This window comes from Mobula birostris, chromosome 14 (assembly GCF_030028105.1).
Source record: "Mobula birostris isolate sMobBir1 chromosome 14, sMobBir1.hap1, whole genome shotgun sequence".
NCBI lineage: Eukaryota > Metazoa > Chordata > Chondrichthyes > Myliobatiformes > Myliobatidae > Mobula > Mobula birostris.
In genome coordinates this window covers 16,552,755-16,577,038 of record NC_092383.1, presented here as the reverse complement: position 1 = coordinate 16,577,038, position 24,284 = coordinate 16,552,755, and the positions used below count along the sequence as shown (strand labels likewise).

The 24,284-nt window shown below is 41.4% G+C and overlaps 1 protein-coding gene across 1 annotated transcript in view; it reads right to left on the bottom strand.

The window, feature by feature from the left end:
• LOC140209736 (NT-3 growth factor receptor-like) overlaps positions 1-24,284 on the bottom strand; it is a 946,852-nt gene that overhangs the window by 695,137 nt on the left and 227,431 nt on the right. The window contains exon 2 of the mRNA XM_072278139.1: positions 8,407-8,481. Within this exon, the coding sequence (XP_072134240.1) occupies positions 8,407-8,481 (75 nt within the window). The remainder of the gene's footprint in view (positions 1-8,406; positions 8,482-24,284) is intronic.

Below are 24,284 nucleotides of genomic sequence, written 5' to 3'. Positions count from 1 at the left end.
ACCTTCAGTGAATTAAGGACAGAAAGTAAATGGACCTCAAATGGTTCAGTTGGTTTCTTTTCACCAAGCTCAATCACATTGATTTACTGATGAGAAAAGACTCTAATGCCATCCATCATGTTCATGTTGAATAAAGAAGAGATTAATCCCCCCTCTGCATTCACCCTGCTCGTGGTCCATTGCTTTTCAGAGTATGGCACTTTAAATTCAACTGTATGTGCAATCTATAGTTACAATAATAAATTGGCAGATGACATTTAACCTGATCAAATGTAATTTTTGCACCTTGAGAGATCAAATGTGAAAAAAACAGTCCACTGTTAACGGCAAGACCTTAAACACTGTTGATGACCAGAAGGATTATGGGGTCCAAATTCACGATTGCCTGAAAGTGGCTACACAGGTTGACAGGTTGGTAAAGAAGGCATATTAGACTTCATCAGTAGAGAAACTGAGTTCAAGAGTGGGGAAGTAATGTTGCAACTTTATAAAACTCTAGCTAGGCGGCATCGGGTGGATTGCATTCAGTTCTAGCTGCCCCATTACAAGAAAGAACGGGAGGATTTGGAGAGTGCCTGGATTAGAAGGTATGTGCTATAAGGGGAGGTTGTTTTCTCTGGAGTAGCGGAGGCTGAGGGGAATTTGATGGATGTTTATAAAATTATGAGAGGCATAGATAGAGTAGGTAATACCAGCGGACATGCATTCAAAGTGAAAGGAGGCAAATCAAAGGCGACGTACAGGGCAAGTTTTTTTTACACAGAGTGGAGGGTACCCAGAATGTGCCATCTGGATTGGTGGTGGAGCCAATTTCAATAGAGTTATTCAAGAGACTTAGATAAATACATTAATGTGCAGGAAATGGAAAGATAGAGACAATGTGTAGGTGGAAAGGATTAATGTAGTTGGGCATTTGATTACTAATTCAATTAGTTCAGCAAAACATTGTGGGCCAGAGGGCCTGTTCTTGTACTGTTCTATGTTGTCTGTTGAGGGTTTCTTCTTCCATTATCCTTTACAGAATCCATCATTCACTGGGTGAAAATATTTTTCCCCTAACTCCAGGCTAATCTTTCTAAAAGCTCCTTTAAGTCTATAACCCCCTGATATTGACATCTCGGCAAAGGGAAAAAGGCCATCCCAGTTCATCTGATCTAGTCTTCACATAATTTTATACCATCCATTTTCATCTCCATCCAGTTCCATGTGTTACAAAGGTACTAATCGGAATTCTCCTCACAACTCAAGTTTTCCACTCTAAGCAGCATCTACATAATCTCTTCTGAACACCCTCTAGTGCTTTCACATAACCCCTGCTATGTCGCATGCTGTACTCCAGCTGTGATCTAAATGATGTTTTATACAGTTTTAGTAAAACCCTTCCTTTCTCTACAGCATCCTGTGTTTTTCTTAAAGACATGGACCAGGAACTGCTGAGCAACATACTCAAAATGTTTATGGATCTCAGCAGGTCAGGCAGCATCTATGGAGGGGAATAAATGCAAGAGATTCCACAGATGCTGGAAATCCAGAGTAACACAGAAAACATGCTGGAGGAGCTCATCAGGTCAGACAGCATCTGTGGAAAGAGCCAACATTTTGGGGCAAGGCCATTCATCAGAACTGACACCATCTTTAGAGAGTCTCTTTATTCCTCTCCATAGATGCTGCTTGACCTGCTGAATTCCTCCATCATTTCACATATGGAGGGGATTAGACAGTTGATGTTTCAGGCTGAGACCCCTCATCAGGACTGGAAAGAAAGAGGGCAGAAGCCAGAAAGAAAAGGTACGGGAAGAGAAAGGAACACATGTGGCATGTGATAGGTGAACCCACGTGAGGGGGGAAGATTGGTAGGTAGGAGAGATCGGAGAGTGATACTGATGTGAAAAGCTAGGAGGTGATAAGCAGAAGAGGCAAAGCATTGAAGAAAATGGAATCTGATTGGAGAGAAAAGTGGATCATGGAATAAGAAAAAGGAAGTTGGGAGCCAGAGGAAAGGTGCAAAAATAACAGGGTTGTTATCATGGGTGACTTTAACTTCCCTAATATTGATTGGCACCTGATTAGTTCCAAGGGTTTAGATGGGGCAGAGTTTGCTAAGTGTGTCCAGGATGGATTCCTGTCACAGTATGTTGACAGCCCAACCAGGGGGAATGCCATACTAGATCTAGTACTAGGTAATGAACCGGGTCAGGTCACAGATCTCTCAGTGGGTGAACATCTGGGGGACAGTGACCACTGATATAATTATCATGGAAAAGGATAGGATCAAAGAGGACAGGAAAATTTTTAATTGGGGAAAGGCAAATTATGAGGCTATAAGGCTAGAACTTGCGGGTGTGAATTGGAATGATGTTTTTGCAGGGAAATGTACTATGGACATGTGGTTGATGTTTAGAGATCTCTTGTGGGATGTAAGGGATAAATTTGTCCCGGTGAGGAAGATAAAGAATGGTAGGGTGAAGGAACCATGGGTGACAAGTGAGGTGGAAAATCTAGTCAGGTGGAAGAAGGCAGCATACATGAGGTTTAGGAAGCAAGGATCAGATGGGTCTGTTGAGGAATATAGGGAAGCAAGAAAGGAGCTTAAGAAGGGGCTGAGAAGAGCAAGAAGGAGATATGAGAAGGCCTTGGTGAGTAGGGTAAAGGAAAACCCCAAGGCATTCTTCAATTATGTGAAGAAAAAAAGGACGACAGGAGTGAAGGTAGAACCGATTAGAGATAAAGGTGGGAAGATGTGCCTGGAGGCTGTGGAAGTGAGCGAGGTCCTCAATGAATACTTCTCTTTGGTATTCACCAATGAGAAAAACTTTTAAGATGGTGAGGACAATATGAGTGAGGTTGATGTTCTGGAGCATGTTGATATTAAGGGAGAGGAGGTGTTGGAGTTGTTAAAGTACATTAGGACAGATAAGTCCCCGGGGCCTGACGGAATATTCCCCAGGCTGCTCCATGAGGCGAGAGAAGAGATTGCTGAGCCTCTGGCTAGGATCTTTATGTCCTCGTTGTCCACGGGAATGGTACCGGAGGATTGGAGGGAGGTGAATGTTGTTCCCTTGTTCAAAAAGGGTAGTAGGGATAGTCCGGGTAATTATAGACCAGTGAGCCTTACGTCTGTGGTGGGAAAGCTGTTGGAAAAGATTCTTAGAGATAGGATGTATAGGCATTTAGAGAATCATGGTCTGATCAGGGACAGTCAGCATGGCTTTGTGAAGGGCAGATCGTGTCTAACAAGCCTGATAGAGTTCTTTGAGGAGGTGACCAGGCATATAGATGAGGGTAGTGCAGTGGATGTGATCTATATGGATTTTGGTAAGGCATTTGACAAGGTTCCACACAGTGGGCTTATTCAGAAAGTTAGAAGGCATGGGATCCAGGGAAGTTTGGCCAGGTGGATTCAGAATTGGCTTGCCTGCAGAAGGCAGAGGATGGTGGTGGAGGCAGTACATTCAGATTGGAGGATTGTGACTAGTGGTGTCCCACAAGGATCTGTTCTGGGACCTCTACTTTTCGTGATTTTTATTAACGACCTGGATGTGCGGGTAGAAGGGTGGGTTGGCAAGTTTGCAGATGACACAAAGGTTGGTGGTGTTGTAGATAGTGTAGAGAATTGTCAAAGATTGCAGAGGGACATTGACAGGATGCAGAAGTAGGCTGAGAAGTGGCAGATGGAGTTCAACCCAGAGAAGTGTGAGGTGGTACACTTTGGAAGGTCAAACTCCAAGGCAGAGTACAAAGTAAATGGCAGGATACTTGGTAGTGTGGAGGAGCAGAGGGATCTCAGGGTACATGTCCACAGATCCCTAAAAGTTGCCTCACAGGTGGATAGGGTAGTTAAGAAAGCTTATGGGGTGTTAGCTTTCATAAGCTGAGGGATAGAGTTTAAGAGTCGCGATGTAATGATGCAGCTCTATAAAACTCTGGTTAGGCCACACTTTGAGTACTCTGTCCATTTCTGGTCACCTCACTATAGGAAGGATGTGGAAGCATTGGAAAGGGTACAGAGGAGATTTACCAGGATGCTCAAGCAACACACATAAAAGTTGCTGGTGAACGCAGCAGGCCAGGCAGCATCTCTAGGAAGAGGTACTGCCTGGCCTGCTGCATTCACCAGCAACTTTTATGTGTGTTGCTTGAATTTCCAGCATCTGCAGAATTCCTGTTGTTTACCAGGATGCTGCCTGGTTTAGAAAGTATGCATTATGATCAGAGATTAAGGGAGCTAGGGCTTTACTCTTTGGAGAGAAGGAGGATGAGAGGAGACACGATAGAGGTGTACAAGATAATAAGAGGAATAGATAGGGTGGATAGCCAGCGCCTCTTCCCCAGGGCACCACTGCTCAATACAAGAGGACATGGCTTTAAGGTAATGGGTGGGAAGTTCAAGGGGGATATTAGAGGAAGGTTTTTTGCTGAGAGAGTGGTTGGTGCGTGGAATGCACTGCCTGAGTCAGTGGTGGAGGCAGATACACTAGTGAAGTTTAAGAGACTATTAGACAGGTATATGGAATCTAAGGTGGGGGCTTATATGGGAGGCAGGGTTTGAGGGTCGGCACAACATTGTGAGCTGAAGGACCTGTACTGTGCTGTACTATTCTATGTTCTATGTAAAGAAGGTGCAGGAAATGTTATTGTACATTACTTTCAGTCAAAGGCCAGTGGAAGTCATTAAATTTATTTTGGCTTCACTATGCGTATGAAGCCTTTACAAATCAGGCAAAACACCCATGCGATGATGTCAATGAGCATGCAATTTGTGTTTCAACATCATTTGCACATGCCTGATTTCTGAATGGCAAAGGGCAGTTATGAAGAATAAAGTCTTCACAAGATATTTGGCACTACAGTTATCAGCACAGTCCAGTCCCCGGTCATTCTATCTTAGGGAGGTCACCTATGGATTTTTGCACATCCACTTGTCTCACTCCCACCCACTCCTGTGGCAGCCATCCGTTGGGTTCTCCCAACCCTATAAGCTCTCTCGTCCTCCAGCAGTCAAAAGCGTCCATGACCCCTGCTGTCTTATCATAACCGTAGAAGGAACAAACCATCTCCTATCCCCATTTTCTGACTGGATCAAGGTCCCCATCAAGGACCTTTCATCAGATGTATGATCTTCAATGAGAAAGGTCAACTGTTTCTCTTTCCAAATGTGCTGCCTAATTTCCAAAACTTCCTGCTCCTATTTCAGATTTCCAGCATCTGTAGTTATTTTTGATTTTCAAAGCTCTGATCTCTTGCAGCACATTCCCACTCTCCCTCCCACAACCCACCCGCACCTGACCGAAGATACATTATTCACTACTGACCTCACACCCACAGCTCAGTTCTTTCCTTACACCACAACCCATGACTCATGACCATCCCAGTACTGAGCCCTGTAAATTGCTGTGTACAGCTCACTGGTGGCTGAGAATGCAGTTGAGAAAAGAGTTCATATGCTTGATAAGTAGAGGCAGATAGTATAGGATCAGGGAGATATGATAACATGTTATATTTGCTATAATTTTAGTTCTGCATGCATTTCTGGGCAGTACACCAAAAAGCCTAAGGAAAGATGCAGAAGGAATTTACCAGAATAATGCCAAGGATGGGGTTAACTCAGAGAAGCTGGTTGGTCTCCTTAGAACAGAGGTAACTGTTCATAGAGGGAAGTCTCCTTTCATATTTAGCAACTGTCAGCTAAATATAGCTGACCCAAAACTCACTTTTTTCGATACCTACAAATAAAAGACTTTTTACGGTCTCAAATATGTACATTTCCTAAAAGTCCTGATAAGAATCTACTAGATGTAATTTTTAATTTGAAACCTTTTTTATAATGAATCTATATCTAATATTTATAATATGTTGCTGGGAATGAGAAGTGTCCCTTTAGATAAAATTAAAAATCTTTGGGAACAAGACTTACAGACTTCAATTTCTGAGGAAACTTGGAATAAAATTTTTAAATTGGTTAACACTTCATTGTTATGTGCTCACCACTCTCGCCTACAATTTAAAGTGGTCCATAGGGCCCAGATGACCAAGGATAAGTTGTCTTGCTTTTATTTGGATATATCTCCTTATCGTGATACATGTAATAACGGAGAAGCTTCACTCATTCGTATGTTTTGGACATGCCCAAGTCTTGAAAAATATTGGAAAGAAGTACTTCAAACCTTCCCGGTACTTTTTAAAGTGAATTTTAAGCCTAATCCTTTGACCACTTTATTTGGTATTGTTGGAGGAAAGGATATTATTTTGGAGAAATCTGCTATGCACATTTTGGCTTTTATTTCTCTTATGGCTAGGAGGGCGCTCTTGCTTAAATAGAAAGATGCGGTTTCGCCCACTCACGTTCAATGGCTGTGTGATGTGATGTCATGTTTAAATTTAGAGAAGATTCAGTGTTCAATTTCTGAATCTAATCAAGACTTTCAAACACTGTGGGGACCTTTTTTGAACTATTTTCAAAACCTTTGATTTGCCGTTAAAGCACAGATGATGGCTAATAATATACCTTTTTTTCTTTTTTCTTCTTCACTAATCAGCTTCGGTCTTGGTAGTAGGTTAGATTTTTTTTCTAAATAATAAATTTACTATATTTCAATATTATGAATTAATCAATTTGTATGAATATAGAGTAAGGAGCTTGTCTGTGTGATTCAGTATAATGTATTTGATATATTTCTTTTTTCTTGAACTCTGTATTCTCCTATGTAGAAAATTAATAAAAATATTGAAAAAGGAAAGAACAGAGGTAATTGAGTGAGGAACTGATTGGGGAACTTAAAATTATGAAGACCAAGGCAGGCTAGAGAGGGAGTAATGATTGTCTCTAGCAGAAATATCCATAGATCAGAGAACAAAGAGTAAAGACAATTGGAAAATGAGACAAGAGATACATGAGGGAAAACAGTGAGTGGTCTGGACTAGGAATGCACTGCTATGGTAGCAGATTCTCATATGCATTCAAAAGGAAAGAAGAGATCATCATTGGAAAAGAGAAGAATTAGAGGACTTTCAGTAGAGGGTAGAGATTTTCTGAACTGGTAGGCTGAATGGCCTTTGCTGTAACCTTCCTCTGATTTCTGTGAAATCACCTTGCAGTCACCCCAATACCCCCAAACATTTTCCTTTGCTTCCTGTTACTGAGAAAATTTTGTTGCCATTTGCCATTCTCGAGGCTTATAGTTCAGCTCTATCAGAGAGCTAGTGCAAGAACAACTTTCTCATTGTACTAACACTTTCTCAATGTGTCAAATGGCCTCCTTTTGCTTCAAGGTCCTTTTGGACTTAGCCACCTCACCTTTTAGTCAACATGTGAAATATACGGATGGGTGGATTTGAACGATGGAGCAACACAGACAAAACGCTGGAGAAACTGAGCAGGTCAGGCAACATCTACGGAGGGAAATGAACAGTCGATGTTTTGGGCTGACACCCTTGATCAGGGCTGAGGCCAGAATAAATGGGTAGGGGCAATGCTAGGATAAGGAGCTAGTAGGTGACAGGTGAATCCAGGTGAGAGGGGGAAGACAGGAGGGATGGATGAGGGGTGAGAAAAGGTGAATGATGCCATAATCTGGGAGGTGATAGGTGGAAGAGATAAAGGGCTGATGAAGAAGGAATCTGAAGAGATTGTGGGGAAGAGAGAAGCAGATGAAAGTGCTCTACTTTTTAAAATGCTTTTGCTTCATTTGCACTCTTTAATTATTAATGAGCTTTAGCTGCGATTTGAAATATTTCCATTTTAATAATCTCGAAGTCTCTGATTGTTACAGACATTTAAAAACCATAAGAAATAAATTATAGCTTCTGTGGCCAGCAATAGCCAGCCCCAGCTCTTCCAGCTCTTTAAGGCTGTTACAGGTATTTCATGGGGTGTGACTTCATCCTGAGCTTTCGTGGGGGGTGTGGGGTGGGGGTTTCTGTCACCAGGCAAGCCTATGCTAGTGTCCAACCTGCAGAGGACCAATGAGATTGGAGCTTCATATCTGGATAGGTGAATGTTGCTGAGATCCGGATGCCTGCAGACATTTTAGGTGGGGAGAGCCGATCGACGAGTGTCAACCTAATTTCATGTGTCGCATTTTGATGTCAGGCTCATTGTTTTTGGGTCATGATGTTGAAGAAACAAATTTTCATATCTGGTCTCGAACTTAAAATGACAAATTAAATAATCAAATTAAAGCCGGCTGACTCTGTGGGAAGGAGCTGAATCATGACGAAATTAGAATTTATAACAGTTTATGAAAACAGGTTTTCCGGATTCACCCTGCACCTCAGCTGACTTTAATTAGTTCCCTCGTAAGCTATGCAGCAATAACTGAGTCATGTCTTTGCAGTTTCATTAACAGTGAACACTATTCCATCACAGCAATCTTTTACAAATCACCTTGGCATTGCTCATTCACTTACAAATTCTGCAGTCCAGTGTAAGGTTCCATGTCCAAAGCATTCAGAGTCTGAAGGCTTTTCTGGTTCTCAATGTGTCTGTAAAGGCAACAAATAAGTGAAGATATCAGAACGTGTCCAATTGCAGCTCATAATTTTATGTGACAACTTCAAAGGTGAGAGTCTTCCAAGGACAGAAGGCACTGAATCAGTATGCTGACATTTGAGGAAAAAAAATAGTTGCCGTGCTCTGGGTAAATATTGGAAATGTATCAAAAAAAAAGGACACGGCACATAATGATGATGATCAAGAAAAGAAAATACTGTGAACACTCAACAGGTCAGACAGCAAATGTAGATGTTGGGCTGGGACAGCACAACAGCATAGTGGTTAATGGAATACTTTCTGTGCCAGCGATCACTGATCAGAGTTCAATTCCCATTGCTGCCCGTAAAGAGTCTGTACTCTCTCCCCATGATCCCCATGGGTTTCCACTGGGAGCTCCACTTTCCACCCACATTTGAAAGACATAAAGGTTAGGGTTAGTAAGCGGCGGATGTGCTACGTTGGCACCGGAAACATGATGACACTTGCGGACTGCCCCGCACAATCCTTGCTCAATTGACTTGACGCAAACGACAAATTTCACTGTACATTGCGATGTCTTGATGAACACATAACAAATAAAGCTAATATTTAACCAATGTTTATAGAAAGAGAAACAGTCACTTAAGTAGGAGATCCTTTATCAGAACTGGAGATGGTCGACATGGCAACGGGCATCCAAATTTCACAGTGTAAGTTTGGTGGGGTGGGGGGGGACCTGGATGAGGAAGAACAGATGGTGTTTTGGAAGGAAGAACTAGTTCAGTGGGACAAAAGCAATGGGTGAAACAATCCATCTACCTGGACAACCCTGCTTGGAGGTCTGGTCAGAAAGCAGAGGTGGGGCCTGAGGGGCTAGGGCACTCTATGTTTGGGAACTATGGAGGGAAGATCTCCTGAACTAATCAGGTCCATGACTGTGTTACGCAAAACGGCCTGAGTCCCCTCCTCCTTCCCTTTCTCCAATGATCCACTCTCCTTTCCTATCAGAACCATTCCTCTCCAGCCCTTTACCTTTCCTACCCACCTGACTTCTCCCTTCCTTTCCAGTCCTGAAGAAAAAATTTGGCCTGAAACGCGGACTGTTTATTCATGTTCATAGGCACTGCCTGACCTGCTGAGTTCCTCCAGCATTTTGTGTGGGTTACAATCGGCTGATGTTTAGTGGGAGGTCATGGCCCAGAGGGAAGTATGAGCATTCCTCTCTGCTGTGTATGGATTGGTCTCAGAGAGTAATGGGATGGATCAGCTGGGACCACATAGACTCAATGGACAGATTGGCACCCTTTAGCGCTGTGACAATTTTATAAAGGGCACACTCTAACAATTGGACACAAGAGGCCTGGCTGATGTTCAGCTGTGCCAATTTCTGCTGAGGTAATGCTGTTTTATGGTAGTATTTTGTTACCAGTAAGAAGGTTGTAAAGAGACCAACACTGACAAATCTACAGCCACTTTTACTGACAGAAAACCTGATGCATTCTGACTTGTCATTGACTTTTCATTAAACCAATAAACCAAACTGAATGCTCTTTGAGTGGGCTGGTTTACACTGCACAAGCACAGTGATATTGGTCTCCATGTTCCTGTTCCATTTACTTATTCATTTTTGGATTGCTCAGAGACGCAGCTGGGTGAACGTCTGGATAACCATCAGTCTGGTGAAGCAGGCTGTTGAGGATGTTCTGGAGTTTGAATTCAGTGTTCAGATTCAATAGGGGACTGAGAAACCAGCAGCGATTAAATGTCTTCTGATAGCTAAGGGAGTTTCTTTAGAGAGTTGCTGTCTCTTTGATGATGCTGATTATCTCACGGTCTTGACACATGGTTTCATTTGGGGAAAGTTAAGAAGGTATTATTGTGTGAAAACATTCTCTGATGAAGTCTCAAGAAACAATCAGCTCAATCGACCAGAATTTCCCGTGGTCTTCTGCCAGTGATGCCCTGGGGATTCTTGGAAAGCATAAAATAAAAAGGAAATTCTGGAGTGACTGCAACCATTCCCCAAAATTCTGGAATGATTGTGCTACGCCATCTTACTGTCACCAAGAACATTGTCGTTTTTAAGGTGAGAGGGGAAAGATTTAGAGGGGACCAGCGAAGCAAGTTTTCCATGCAGAGGCCGGTGAGTGTGTGGAACCAACTGCCTGAGGAAGTGATAGAGGCGTCTTTTTAAATTATACTTAAAGACACGTGGACAGTACATGGATAGCAAGAGTTTAGAGACGTATGCGCCAAATGGAAGCGAATGGGACCACTTAGAAAAATACATTGGTCAGTATTGACAATTGGCCAAAGGGTATGTTTCTGTGTTGTATGAGTCTAATTATTATAGGCTGTTTACTACCAAAACCAATTGTGATCTTTAATTTCCTACATTAAAACCTGTTCTTACATTGGTAGGAATTAGATTTAAAAGTAATGAGGTAAGGAGACTGATTTATTGCTCATTTAGCATGAAGTACAGAAAACCAAAATCAAGTTCATCCAACTGAAGAGCCTCATCAAAGTTACTGGAAGACTTGCAGCTGTAACAATTAAAATGGACAACATAAACTATCCTGGCAAACAAATTATATCTTTAACAGGATTCAATCAGTATATAATAGACAGCACAATGTTATAGTCAAGAAAGTCCATCCATCCAGCAGCACACATAAGCTCCTAACATGAATTCCCAATCCAATAATAGCATTCTCTGCTGCTAATGTTTCAATCATCCTTTAAATGTATGGAATTTATTTTAACTAGCTGACTAATCAGTTGACAACTGTTCTTTAATATGCAATGTAAAATCCATACAATGTACATCACAAATCAATTGGTAGTTGTCAGTAGTGTATGAAAAATAGCATAGCTCAGATATAATTCTTCACATTGTCCCTCACTGAGATATGAAGGTAAGATTAGCCACCTTTCCTTTGGTAGCTGTGAATCACCATGTACACAGAAGAATGCGGTTGGCAGAGATATTCATTCAATAATAAATCAATAACAAAGCAAAAGGCAGTTATTTAGTCTATACCAGATCCCTACAGAACAATCCATTCAATCCCATTCTTGGCTCTATCCGTGCAACTGCCTATCTAGTTTCCTAATGAAAGCTCTGATTGGTTCAGCTTCCATCACTATTATACACAGGGAGTTTGTGATCAACGCCACTCTGTGCAAACAAATTGTTCCTCACAGACCCCTTTTTTTAGTCTTTGCTCAGATCGTTCAGATATTTCGTCCAATAACCACGTGCGTATACACACACACACACACACACACACACACACACAAAGCAAAAGTCAGGAGATATGAAGGTGAATCGAAAATAAGAACTGGAAATGGCAAAAACACCTATGGAGAGGGAAACAGTTCACGAAGTGGCAAGGTAGCATAGTGGTTAGTGCGATTACTTTGCAGCACCAGTGGTCACCAATCTGGGTTCAATGCCCGCTGCTGTCTGTATGCAGTTTTTACATTCTACCCATGACCAAGTGGGTATCCTCCAGGTGCTCCAGCTTCCTCCCACATTCCAAAGATGTACAAATAGGATTAGGATTATTAAGTCGTGGGCATATTATGTTGGAGCTGGAAGTGCAACAAGACTTGTGGGCTGCCTCCAGCACAATTTTGATTTGATTTGATTTGACGCAAACAATGCATTTCACTCTACGTTTCAATGTTTCAATGTACATGTGACAAATAATGTTAATTTTCAGCTTGATGACCTCCCATCACAGCCAATGACGAATTTTGAAGAAGACCATAAAACCATAAAGCATAGGAGCAGAAATAGGCCATTCGGCCCATCAAGTCTGCCATGCCATTCCATCATGGCTGATTTATTATCCCTCTCAATCTCATTCTCCTGCCTTCTCTCCGTAACCTTTGACATCCTTATTAATCAAGAACCTGTCAACCTTGCTTTAAAATACCCAATGACTTGGCCTCCACAACTGTCTGGTAGCAATGAATTCCACAGATTCAACATCCTCTGGCAAAAGAAATTCCTCCTCATCTCTGTGGTACAATCAGAGATACCTCAGTGATAAAATGACGCAATCGAGAATATGAAAAACATTTCTAGGACTATCAGGGTTGAAGACAATTCAACAAATATCAAGAAAGGTGCAGCAAACAATCTTCATTCATAACAGTAAAAATAAGGTCCATCATCATGGTCCCCACCACACATGCTCGCTTCTCACTGCTGCCATCAGGAAGAAGGCACAGGAGCCTCAGGACTTCTGAAACATTAACAAGTTCTCTCTCCACAGATGCTGCCTGACTTGCTAAACATATACAGCGTTTTCTGTTTTTATTTCATTTAAATATATACTGCTGACAGACCAGCTTAAACAAACTGCAGCAACAATTTTAATTATCCAATTAATGAAAAGCAGGGAAACATTAAAATCTGAAAACTTCTCTTACATTACAATATGGGCTCTGGCTATGTGAAACATTTAGGAAACCCACCCAGACACAACAAGAAATTACCTAAAGCAAAGGATAAGTAAGACAAAAACAATATGAAATAGAACAGAAAATGAAAAATATATCCAGCCCATCAGGCAGCATCTGTAGAGAGAGAAAGGGAGTTAACACTGCAGATTAATGAACCTCATCAGGTCAAATTTGATCCAATAGGTAATGGATAAAGGTATGCTGAGGAATGCATATTAATTATTTTCATATGTTTTAACTTAGTAATTATTAACTTTTGCCACCTTCAGAACATTTGGAATATGCACCCCACATTGCTGACTCAAAGTTCAAAGTAAATTTTATTATCAAAGTACACATGTGTCACCATACACAACTCTGAGATTCATTTTCTAGTGTGAATATTCAGCAAATCTATAGAATAGTAACTATAAGAAGTTCAATGAAAGAGCAACCAGAGTGCAGAAGGCAACAAACTGTGCAAATGTAAATATAAATAAATAGCAATAAATAATGAGAACATGAGATAATTGGTTGTGAGAACATTTCAGTGATGGGGCAAGTGAGTGTAGTTATCCCCTTTTATTCAAGAGCCTCATGGTTGAGGGGTAGTAACTCTTTTTGAAGCTGGTGGTGCAAGTCCTGAGGCTCTTGTACCTTCTACCTGATGACAGCAGTGAGAAGACAGCATGACCTGGGTGGTGGGGATCTCCAACGATGGATGCTGCTTTCCTATGGCAGCACTTCATAAAGATGTGCTCAATGGTTGGGAGGACTTTAGGTGTGACGTACTGAGTGATTTCCACTAACTTTTGTAGGATTTTGCTACCTCACCATCTTCAGTATGCTTTGAGTGTGTATACCTGCTACCCTCTGCATATATTATCAACTTGTCCTTGGCTCTGTATTCCTCGATGCATTTAGTGCAATTCTATCAACCTGCACAATTTCCTCCATCTTCAATGTCCATCTGTCACTCCTTCTTCCCACCTACTGGGACTGTCTTCAGCAGCTCTTCCTCCAAGTCATGTGCTTATCCAACTACCCTCCACACGCCATCATGACTTGGAAATATATCACCATTCCTTCACCGTCAGCAGATCAAAATCCTGCTACTCTCACCCTATCAGCTTTGTGAATATATAAGACTAGAAGAGCATAAGATATAGGATCAGAATTGGGCCATTTGGTCCATTGAGTCTGCTCTGCTATTTCATCCCAGCTGATCCATTTTCTCTCTCAGTGCCATCTCCTTCCTTCTCCCCATATCCACACCTCAAAGTCTAAAACAGTTCCAAACTACTTTGGGGTAGCATGGTAGTGTAGCAGTTAGCGCATTGCTTTACAATGCCAGCGACGCGAGTTCAGTTCCTGCCACTGTCTGTAAGGAGTCTTTTATGCTTTCCCCAGGACCATGTGCATTTCTTCCAGATGCTCCAATCTCCTCCCACATTCCAAAGTCCTACAGGCTGGTGGTTTAATTGTTCAAATTGAGGTAACTGGGCAGTGTGAGCTTGTTTGGTAGGAAGGGCCAGTTACCGTGCTCTCTCTCTAAATAAATACAACAATAAATAAATAAATATTACTCACTACCACCTCCTCGAAGGTGACTAGAGATAGCAATTAAGTGTGACTCAGTCTGTGAATCATAAATCAAAATTATGATTATGATCACTGACATAGTCATGAAGTTTGTTGTTTTGTGGCAGCATGACAGTGCAATACATAAAAAAATTACTATAAGTTACAATAAGAAATATATATATAAAAGTAGTGCAAAAAGAGGAGAAACAGTGAGGAAGTGTTCATGGTCCATTCAGAAATCTGATGGTGGAGGGGAAGAAGATATTGAGTGTGTGCCTTCAGGCTCCTATATCTCCTCTCTGACAGGAGCACTGTGCTGGATGGTGAGGGTCTTTAATGATGGATGCCACCTTCTTGAGGTATCACCTACTGAAGAAGGCATGTTGTACCAGGAAAATTATGGATGGCGGTGCCCATGATGGAGCTGAACCCACACCTCTTGAACGAACATAACAAAAAAAATTTTACGACTTCTACCTTTCCCACTATTTTAAGAGGTAACCCTTAAATCTTCCCCTTTGAACCAGAATTTGCCCACCATCCATAAGTTCTCCTCTTCCTGATGCAACTTTCCTTGTATTAAAATCATAATATATTTTCTAATATGGGCATTTCTGTCTGAGCAGCTTTAATTTTCCATCGCAAATTGCCCTCGAGGTGGTGATGATGAACTCTGTCTTCTTGAGCCACTGCTGTAATGTAACCTGTTATGTTTAAACCAAATGATTCATTGAACCATTCTGAGTATCACTGGGAATGGCAAAGCTAGTCCTTTTCTTCTCCCTCCCCAAAAGCCTTTAGTGAACCAGAAGAGTTTTTACAATTATTAATGAAACACTACAGCAGCAACAGAGGAATACTGATTAGACAGCCAATTCAAACTCCAGATTATTAATAAACGGAATTAAATTGCTGCAGGTACTCTGGTCAGTCCTTTGATAAGTTAATACAGGTTTCTGGATTACTGGTCCAATAATTTTGTCACTGGGTCATTACCAACTGGAAAGTCTGGATTTACAGGTTCAAAGTCTATCAACTGTTCAACTGTTCCCATGTTCCAAGGGTATCATGGTAGTGTAGCAGTTAGCACGACGCGATTACAGCTTGTGGGGGGGGGGAGGTCAGAGTTCAAAGTCCCGAGTCCCAGCTTCCTCTGTAAGAATTCTCTGTGCATCCTCCCCATGGAATGCTTGGGTTTTCTCTGGGACATCTGGTTTCCTCCCAAAGTCCAAAGACATACTGGGTAGGTCAATTGGTCATTGTAGATTGTCCCATGATCAGGTTAGGGTTAAATTGGGGTTGTCGGGGGGGGGGGGGGAGTCAAAGGGCCTGAAGGGCCCTATTCCATGCTATGGCTCTAAATAAATAAATACATAAAATGTGCCTGGTGATTGTGGTTGGTTATTAATAGGACTTGTATCTTGTCACTGAAAATTTAGAATTAGATCACTGAGCACCTTCAGAAAATCAAGAAAATATTGACCGAGGGAGAATAAGGTCCAGCTGTAGAAAGAGAACCATTGCAATTTTACTAACATGATACAATTGATGGATCCTGCACCCCCAACAGCATCACAATCACCCCATCAGTACTAATTTCAACATTATCATTCCCTCAGTACTAACCACAATGCTTCAAAACCTCCCTCTGCAAATGGACCCTTGACTTCCTTACTGGGTGACCAGAGCCAGTGCAGATCAGTATTAACATCTCCTCCTCACGGACAACCCACATGTGCACTTTACAGCTGCATGGTTAGCCCACTGATCTACTCCCTCTACACACGATCGTATGACTAAACACAGCTACAAACTCGCAGATGACACTAGTAGATCGGATGGTTGAGTGATGTCAGTAACAACCTTGTATTCAATGTCAGCAAGACCCAGGAGTTGTGGAAGTTGGGGGGGTGGGGAAGACACACCAGTCCTCACTGGGGGTTCAGCAATGGAAGGGTAAGCAGCTTCAAGCTCTTGGGCATCAACATCTCAAAGGACTATCCTGGGTCCAATAATATATTGATGCAATTATGAAGAGTTGCATTAGTGGCTCTACTTTGTTCAGAGTTTGAGGAGATTTGGTCTTTCACCAAAGACATACAAATCTGTGTAGGTGCACAGTGGACTGTACAGTGCACTACAGCTCAGTATGGAGACTCCTGTGCAGAGGATCGCAAGTGGCTCAGCCAGCTCCATCACCAGCACAACCTTCCCCACCACCTGAAGAGGCAGAGCCTCAAGAAGGCAGCGTCCATCACTACGGATCCTCACCGTCTGGGACTTGCCCTCTTCCCACGACTACCATCAGGAAGGAGGTACAGGAGCCTGAAAAGCTACTTTCAATGATTCAAAGACAGCTTCTTCCCCTCAAGCATTAGATTTATGAATGGTCCATGAACCGATCATTACTCCTTTTTGTTTTGCACTATTTGTAGTAATTTTACACCACACTGCTGCCGCCAAACAACAAACTTCATGACAGTGATAATAAATCTGACTCTGACCAGGAAGCTTACCCAGGAGACGCGGAACTTGCAGACACAGAGATGCAGCAACGTCTGCCACAAGAAAGGATAGTTCAAGACACATAAGGATGGTAATCTTAAACGTCATGGAGATTATTGAAAATCAGGGATGATAACAACAATTACGGAACCTGTGATACAAGCGACCTTCATAACTGAATCACTGAACTGGAAAGGAACTATTCTTTACACTTGTCAATCCTGATCCAAGTTATCCTGGCGATAGATTTGTTAATTTGTACATTGAATTTCTTTTACTGCTCAACCCTGACTACTTCAGTGAAAGTATGAACATAGAACATAGAATAGTACAGCACATTACAGGCCCTTCGGCCCACAATGTTGTGCCAACCCTCAAATCTTACCTCCCATATAACCCCCCACCTTAAATTCCTCCATATACCTGTCTAGTAGTCTCTTAAACTTCACCAGTGTATCTGTCTCCACCACTGACTCAGGCAGTGCATTCCACGCACCAACCACTCTCTGAGTAAAAAACCTTCCTCTAATATCACCCTTGAATGGCTAGTTAATCCCAAATTTTCACTGCAGAGGTAGTCATTTTTTGTATGTCAAAGCCCTTTGCTTTATCCCCCTCATTTATACCTATGCTTTTAAAGAAATTGATAATGGAGACAGATATTTCATAAATTGAGTCACTGAAGTAGGTGGTCAAATGTTCTCACCTAATATACGTGAAATACAAAGTGTACTGAGTGAACAACAAACTGTGACTTGGAAAACACATCTGATGTACAAATTACCAATGTACATTCGAGACATTAATACAGGATTACGCAGAAGCACATCACGGCTTTCAAAACTCAACATCAAACTCAACAATTTCAGCTATCAGCCCTTCCAGTCTTTTTTTGTCACATTTCCAAAATTCCAATTTATTTCTCTCCTCTGTTGAGATATCAAATTTCACGTATCCTTTCCAATTTACCCCTATTCCCTCTTCCCACATCCCACTACCACACTTATAAGCAGAACTATTGCTTAGTGAGTCCTGATGAAGGGTCTTGGCCTGAAATGTCCACTGTTTACTCTTTCTATAGATGCTGCCTGGCCTGCTGAGTTCCTCTAGCATTTTGTGTGTGTTACTTTGGATTTCCAGCATCTGCAGATTTTCTCATGTTTGCCATTGCTTTTAATGCTCTGTCCGCCTTTGTCAGCCTGTTCTGCCACAGACATTCTCTTTTGCCTTCCCTGACATTTAAAACTTTCATTAAAAAACTTAAAAAAATACACTCAGTGACAACTTTATTAAGTACCTCCTGCTGCTGTAGCCCATCCACCTCAACGTGCTCTTTTGCACACTAATGTTGCAATGTATGGTTAGTTGAGTTGCTGCCACCTTCCTGTCAGCTTGAACCAGCCTGGCCATTCTCCACTGACCTTTCTCAGTAACAAGGCATTTTTCACCCACAGAACTGCTGCTCACTGGAAGTTTTTCTTTTGTTTCTTGCATCGTTCTCTGTAAACTCTAGAGATTGCTGTGTGTAAAAATCTGAGAAGATCAGCAGATTCTGAGATACTCAAACCAGCCCCTCTGGCACCAACAATCATTCTATCGTCAAAGTCTCTTAGAGCACATTTCTTCCCCATTCTGATCTTAAGGACAAATCTTGCCTGACAAATTTGTTGGATTTTTTTTTGATGAAGTAACAAGATATCGATTTAGAACAGAGATGAGGAGGGATTCCTTTAGCCAGAATTTATTGGAATTTTTGCATTGATGGTTGTGGAAGTGAAGTTATTGGGTATTTTTAAAGCGGAGATTTATAGTTTCTTGATTAGCTAGGGTGTCTAAGGCTATGGGGAGAAGGCAGGAGAATGGATTTGAGAGGGAAAGTAAGTCAGCCATGATTGAATGGTGGAGCAGGTTTGAAGAGCCTAATGACCTGATTCTCTTCCTACATCTTATGTTCTTTTTGTCTTATAGTTTTAAATGTCCATATCACAACTGTGAACTATGTTGCCTTATTCGAGATTCACCCATGAGCAGTAATACCTCCACATCAATCTTCTTTTGCTCACAGGGGATCTTCTGTATTTCAATCAGATTGACCCACATTCTTCTGAACTCTGAAGAACATGATTCTACATATTTAACAACAAAGCACAAAATGGTGGAGGGATTCAGCAGGCCAGGCAGCATCCATGGAAAAGAGTACAGTCAACGTTTTGGGCTGAGACCCTTCATCGGGTTTCTGCTCGCTTCCGCACTATTTATTTATTTATATTTCCTCTTGTAATTTATAGCATTTTTATGTATTACACTGTACTGCTGCCACAAAACAACAAATTTCACAACATATGTCAGTGATATTGAATCTGATTCTGATTCTAATTAGAATGAAGGTGACGGTTTCATAGCACAGTCCATGGTTTGCAAGGCCTGTTAGAAGCCAAGAACTAAATTCATTCGAGGACAACTGCTAGCGTTTCAGCTGACCTCCAAATGTTTGTACCCAATGCATGTAAGGCATATGATGTGCTGAGGGAAATTGGATTGACTTGGTAAATACACCTGTTCAATGAATGCCAAGGTACACATTAATGTCCCTGGAGCACAGTAAGACTGTTTCAGCTTTCTGCGGCAACCCATGCAGATTCACACACACAGCTTCCCCAATGCAGATGTGTGAAAACTCAAATGGAGAACTAATTGCGAAGCAGTAACTTGCCCATGATGTCCACTGTGTAATCTGTACACTTGGCAAATAGAACATTTTAACAACATGCCTCATCTGTTCTCTGAAAATGCAATGTAAAAGCCTTTTTTTACATTCCAAATGCAACTTGTAAGCATTTCTGCTTTATAATCAAATGGAAAAAAATAAGGGTATAATTTAATCCCAGTAACCTTCATCAGGAAGGATGTGAATTATTAGTTTTCCCCAAAGCCTCATTAGTAAACTTGAATCAAATCGGCAGTCAATATCCTTTGAACAAAAGCTTATGGTGGTTTAACCAATTCCATGCTCGACACCACTGTGAGAGGGCATGTTTCTAGTAAACATGCAGTCTACTATTCTCCTTTGGGATAAAATCCTCTGGCAGCACCACCACAAGAATGCAGCATTCATCATCAAGGAACCCCCACTAAGCAGGCCACGCTCTCTTAATGCTGCTGCCATTGGGAAGGAGGTACAGGAGCCTTAGATCTCACACACCAGGTTCAGGAATAGTTATAACCCTCTCCAACCATCAGGCTCCTGAACCAGCATGGATAACTTCACTCATCTCAACACTAAACTGATTACATAACCTATAGACTCACTTTCAAGGGGGCTACAACTCATGTTCTCAATATTATTTATTTACTTATTTATGATTTTTGATGATAATGATGATTATTATTAATTTCTTTTTGTATTTGCACTATTTGTCTTCTTTTGCACATGAGTTGTTTGTCAGAATTGTGTGTAGTTTTTCATTGATTCTATTGTATTTCTTTTTTCTACTGTGAATGCCTGCAAGAAAATGAATCTTGGGGTGGTATTTGGTGAAGTATATGTACTTTGATAACAAATTTACTTTGAACTTTGAAAATATTTTCTGAAGAAGATATTGCTGAAATGGGGTGTTGTACAAGCCTTTTTCACATACTGCTTCATTTCAACTGTAATTTCAGCAACAGTTTTTTTTAATGAAGTGACTCCCAGAGTAAGATCTTATCTCTGATTACAGCTCTAACTTTATAGTAGGAATTCCCAACCTGGGGTTCACGGACCCCTTGGGCAATGAAAGGTTAATGATAGAGGTCCATGACATAAAAAAAGGTTGGGAACACCTGCTTTAGTGACTCTGAGAAAAGGACCACATATTTGGAATATCGGTTTTTACAAAGTCGATCATTTGGCCTAACCAGTCAACGCTAGCTACTACATTCCATCTAAGTCTCCTCTTATCATTCTTAATCTAAATTTATCCATGTAATCTTCTACTACATTTTTCCTCACATGCTTGTCCAGTAACCCTGAAATCACATCTTTACCATTCCCCATGTTCTCAGCACGCCTCAGTTAAAGTTTTCTGAATTTACAACTGAGTCGCTCGTGGGCTACAGTTCAAACACGTGGAAAGAATTGAATAGCTGTACGTTGCGCTGTGCTTACAAAATTCAGTTCTGCAAGGGCAATAGACACAAAGTTCTGAATCACAGCAACCACTCCCACACCACATGATCCAGGGTGATTTTTTTTCACTCCACCTTCTCACCATTCTGTAGTACTGAACAGCAAGTCATTCATTTGTGGAATTATCAAATGGTTTTAAGGAAGAAGCTATTACAGCCAAGACAGGCTATTAACTAAAGCATTGGATATTTTTGTCAGTGTGGAGAGGTCAAAGGACAATTTCCAATTTCCAAAGGAATATCAAATTCATGCAGAAAGTAGGAACAAGGAAATATGGAACTGATGATCAGTAAGGAACTGATTAACCGTGTGACCCATGTCACTGAGCTGATCGTATGCCTGCTGCCCTGGACTTTTAGAATAAAGACCAGAGACATGGGAATCGGGAATGCTGCAGTCTCCGGTAATTGCAACTACAGCTGGAAGACTTGTTGATATATTCTGTTGATTCAAGAAAGTATTTGACCCCATCTGCTTAACTGTGAAATAATCATTCATAGTAGCTACCACCTAGGCCTGGAGCTTGGAGTGGAATAGTTAAAGTAATTTGTGTATTGGCTTGAGTATTAATAATCATTGTGGAAAGGATAACATTAAACTGAAATAAAGATGAAAGTCCTAGAAGCATTTAGTAGGTCAGGAGGTTACAGTGGAAAGAGGAACAGAATTAACGTTTCAAGTCCATGGCCCCAACAGAACTAGATCACGGTCATTAACTGTTTCTCTTCCTACAAATACTGCCAGACCTGCTGAGTGTTTCCAGTGCCTCCTGTTTTTATTTCAGATTTACAGCATCTGCAGTCTTATGATTTTTAGTTGAAAGATTTGAGTCACTGTAACATCCTTGTCCTCTCTGCCTGTCACCACTCATCTTCCTCTCTCTATAGCATCGTGGTTAGCACAACACTTTACAGTACCTGCGATCCCAGTTCAATTCCTGCTCCTGCATGTAAGGAGCTTGTACGTTCTCCCTATGTTCACATGGGTTTCCTCCAGGTGCTCCTGTTTCCTCCCACAATCCAAAGACATACCTGTTGGTAGGTTAACTGGTCATTGTAAATTGTCCGATGGTTAAGCTAGGATTAAATTGGCGGATTGCGGGGTGTTGTGGCTCGAAGGGCTGGAAGGGCATATTTCACTCTGTACCGCAATAAAATAATAAAATACATCTTACAGTCAGATCAGCCATAGTTAACAAATATTTTTTCCTTTCTTTTCACATAGACTTCACCCCATCACAGACTGTCCTTTCTGTGTCCTGCATCACAAACCCCCCCTAGTTTTCCCATTTTTCCAGTTCCAATGAAGGGTCATTGCTGGACAGTGGCTTTTTCACCCTCCCTACACACTGCCTGACCTGCTGAATAATCCCACATCCTTATTTGGTTTCAAATTTTTTGCATCAGAATTTTTCTTTTTGCTTTCCAAGGGATCTTCATTGCCTATCATTAGTTGCAAGCAACAAGGCTGAACTTCTTCAGGCACAAATAGGCTGGGATGACTTTGTTCCTAACAAGTAAATTCCAGAGAACTCAGTTTTATCCAGCTGGTACTCCATGACAACTTTCCATAAGATACGAACAGATGCTGGAAGATTTTAGGAAAGTTGGACTGCTGAACCTTATTCTGTGGATTGCCAGCTTCAGGGTTTACATGTGCTCCTGGGGAATCAAACGATATCTTCAGACTTCCCAGTGCCTCACCCCATTAGACAACATTTTCCCCGTATTTCCAACATATTTAACATTAATTTTTAATAAAATGATAGAACACACGCGCGCGCGCGCGCACACACACACACACACACACACACACACACACACACACACACACACACACACACAAACACACACATACACATACACACACACACACACACACACTTTGGTTCTTTCTCTGTCTCTTTCTCTCTCCTGTGGAAAATCTTGCTGATTTGGAATTTCACAAGACCCGAGGGCAAAGGAGTTTATGGTCTACAAACTGCAAAGCAGTCATGGCCAATATAAACGAGAGGCATGATAGGAAAGAGGAATAGTGTTAATGAGGCAATAGTTATACATTTTTCACTCTTGCTAACTTTACAGAAAGAATTTCATCCTTGAACTCACTGGAAATATTTATTTTGGAAAAATTGGAGTCACAGAATCTGTCATCAGAGTGACAGAATTAGGGTCACACTAAAATACAGCAGAAGAGAACTGACATCCTTTCAACATAAAAAGTGATGATTCATCTAGTTTGGTCTCTGTCAGCTCACACTTTAGGACCATTCCCCTATTTTTTTCCCAGTGCTTAAAAACGTTTTGTATCATCTCTGTCCAATACCTATCTTAAAGTCCTGAGTTATTTTAATTCCATTATGCTTATAAAAATATATGTTGTCAATCATAATAACTCTGCAGGAAGGAACTATTTTCTTCATAATTTCCCTTCATACCTTTTGCACAGGTTCCTGCACCACTCTGTGAATTTCCACTAATGAGAACAGTTTCTTTTTTCATCATCATCATAATGTGCTGTATGATGATGGGTGATCATAGTCTAATGAGCATGATTGCATTTGGCAAATTTTTCTACAAAAGTGATTTACCATTGCCTTCTTCTGGGCAGTGTTTTTAGAAGACGAGTGACCTCAGTCATTATCAATACTCTTCAGAGACTGTCTGCCTGGCATCAGTGGTCGGATAACCAGGCCGTGTGATATCCAACAGCTGCTCGTACGACCATCCACCACCTGCTCCCATGGTTTCACGTGACCCTCACTGTGGGTGTGGGGGGAGGTGTGCTAAGCAGGTGCTACACCTTTCCTTAGACTGACCCGCAGGCCAGCGGAGGGAAAGAGTACCTGACACCTCCTTTGGTTGAGACTTCCCTCCATCCTGCAATCCCAGTTTCTTTTTTTATCCTTTCTAAAACAGTAACGATGTTATACACCAGTCATAACCTTCATTTTAGACTATCTGGAATAACAAAGAGCTGCTGGAAAGTCTTTACATGGTAGTTAGATTGGGATATCAAAGCATTTAGAAGAGTTTACATGGATTGTCTTCATGTTTAGACTTCCTCTATGAGATACCATTGATTGATCAGAATTAGATTTCT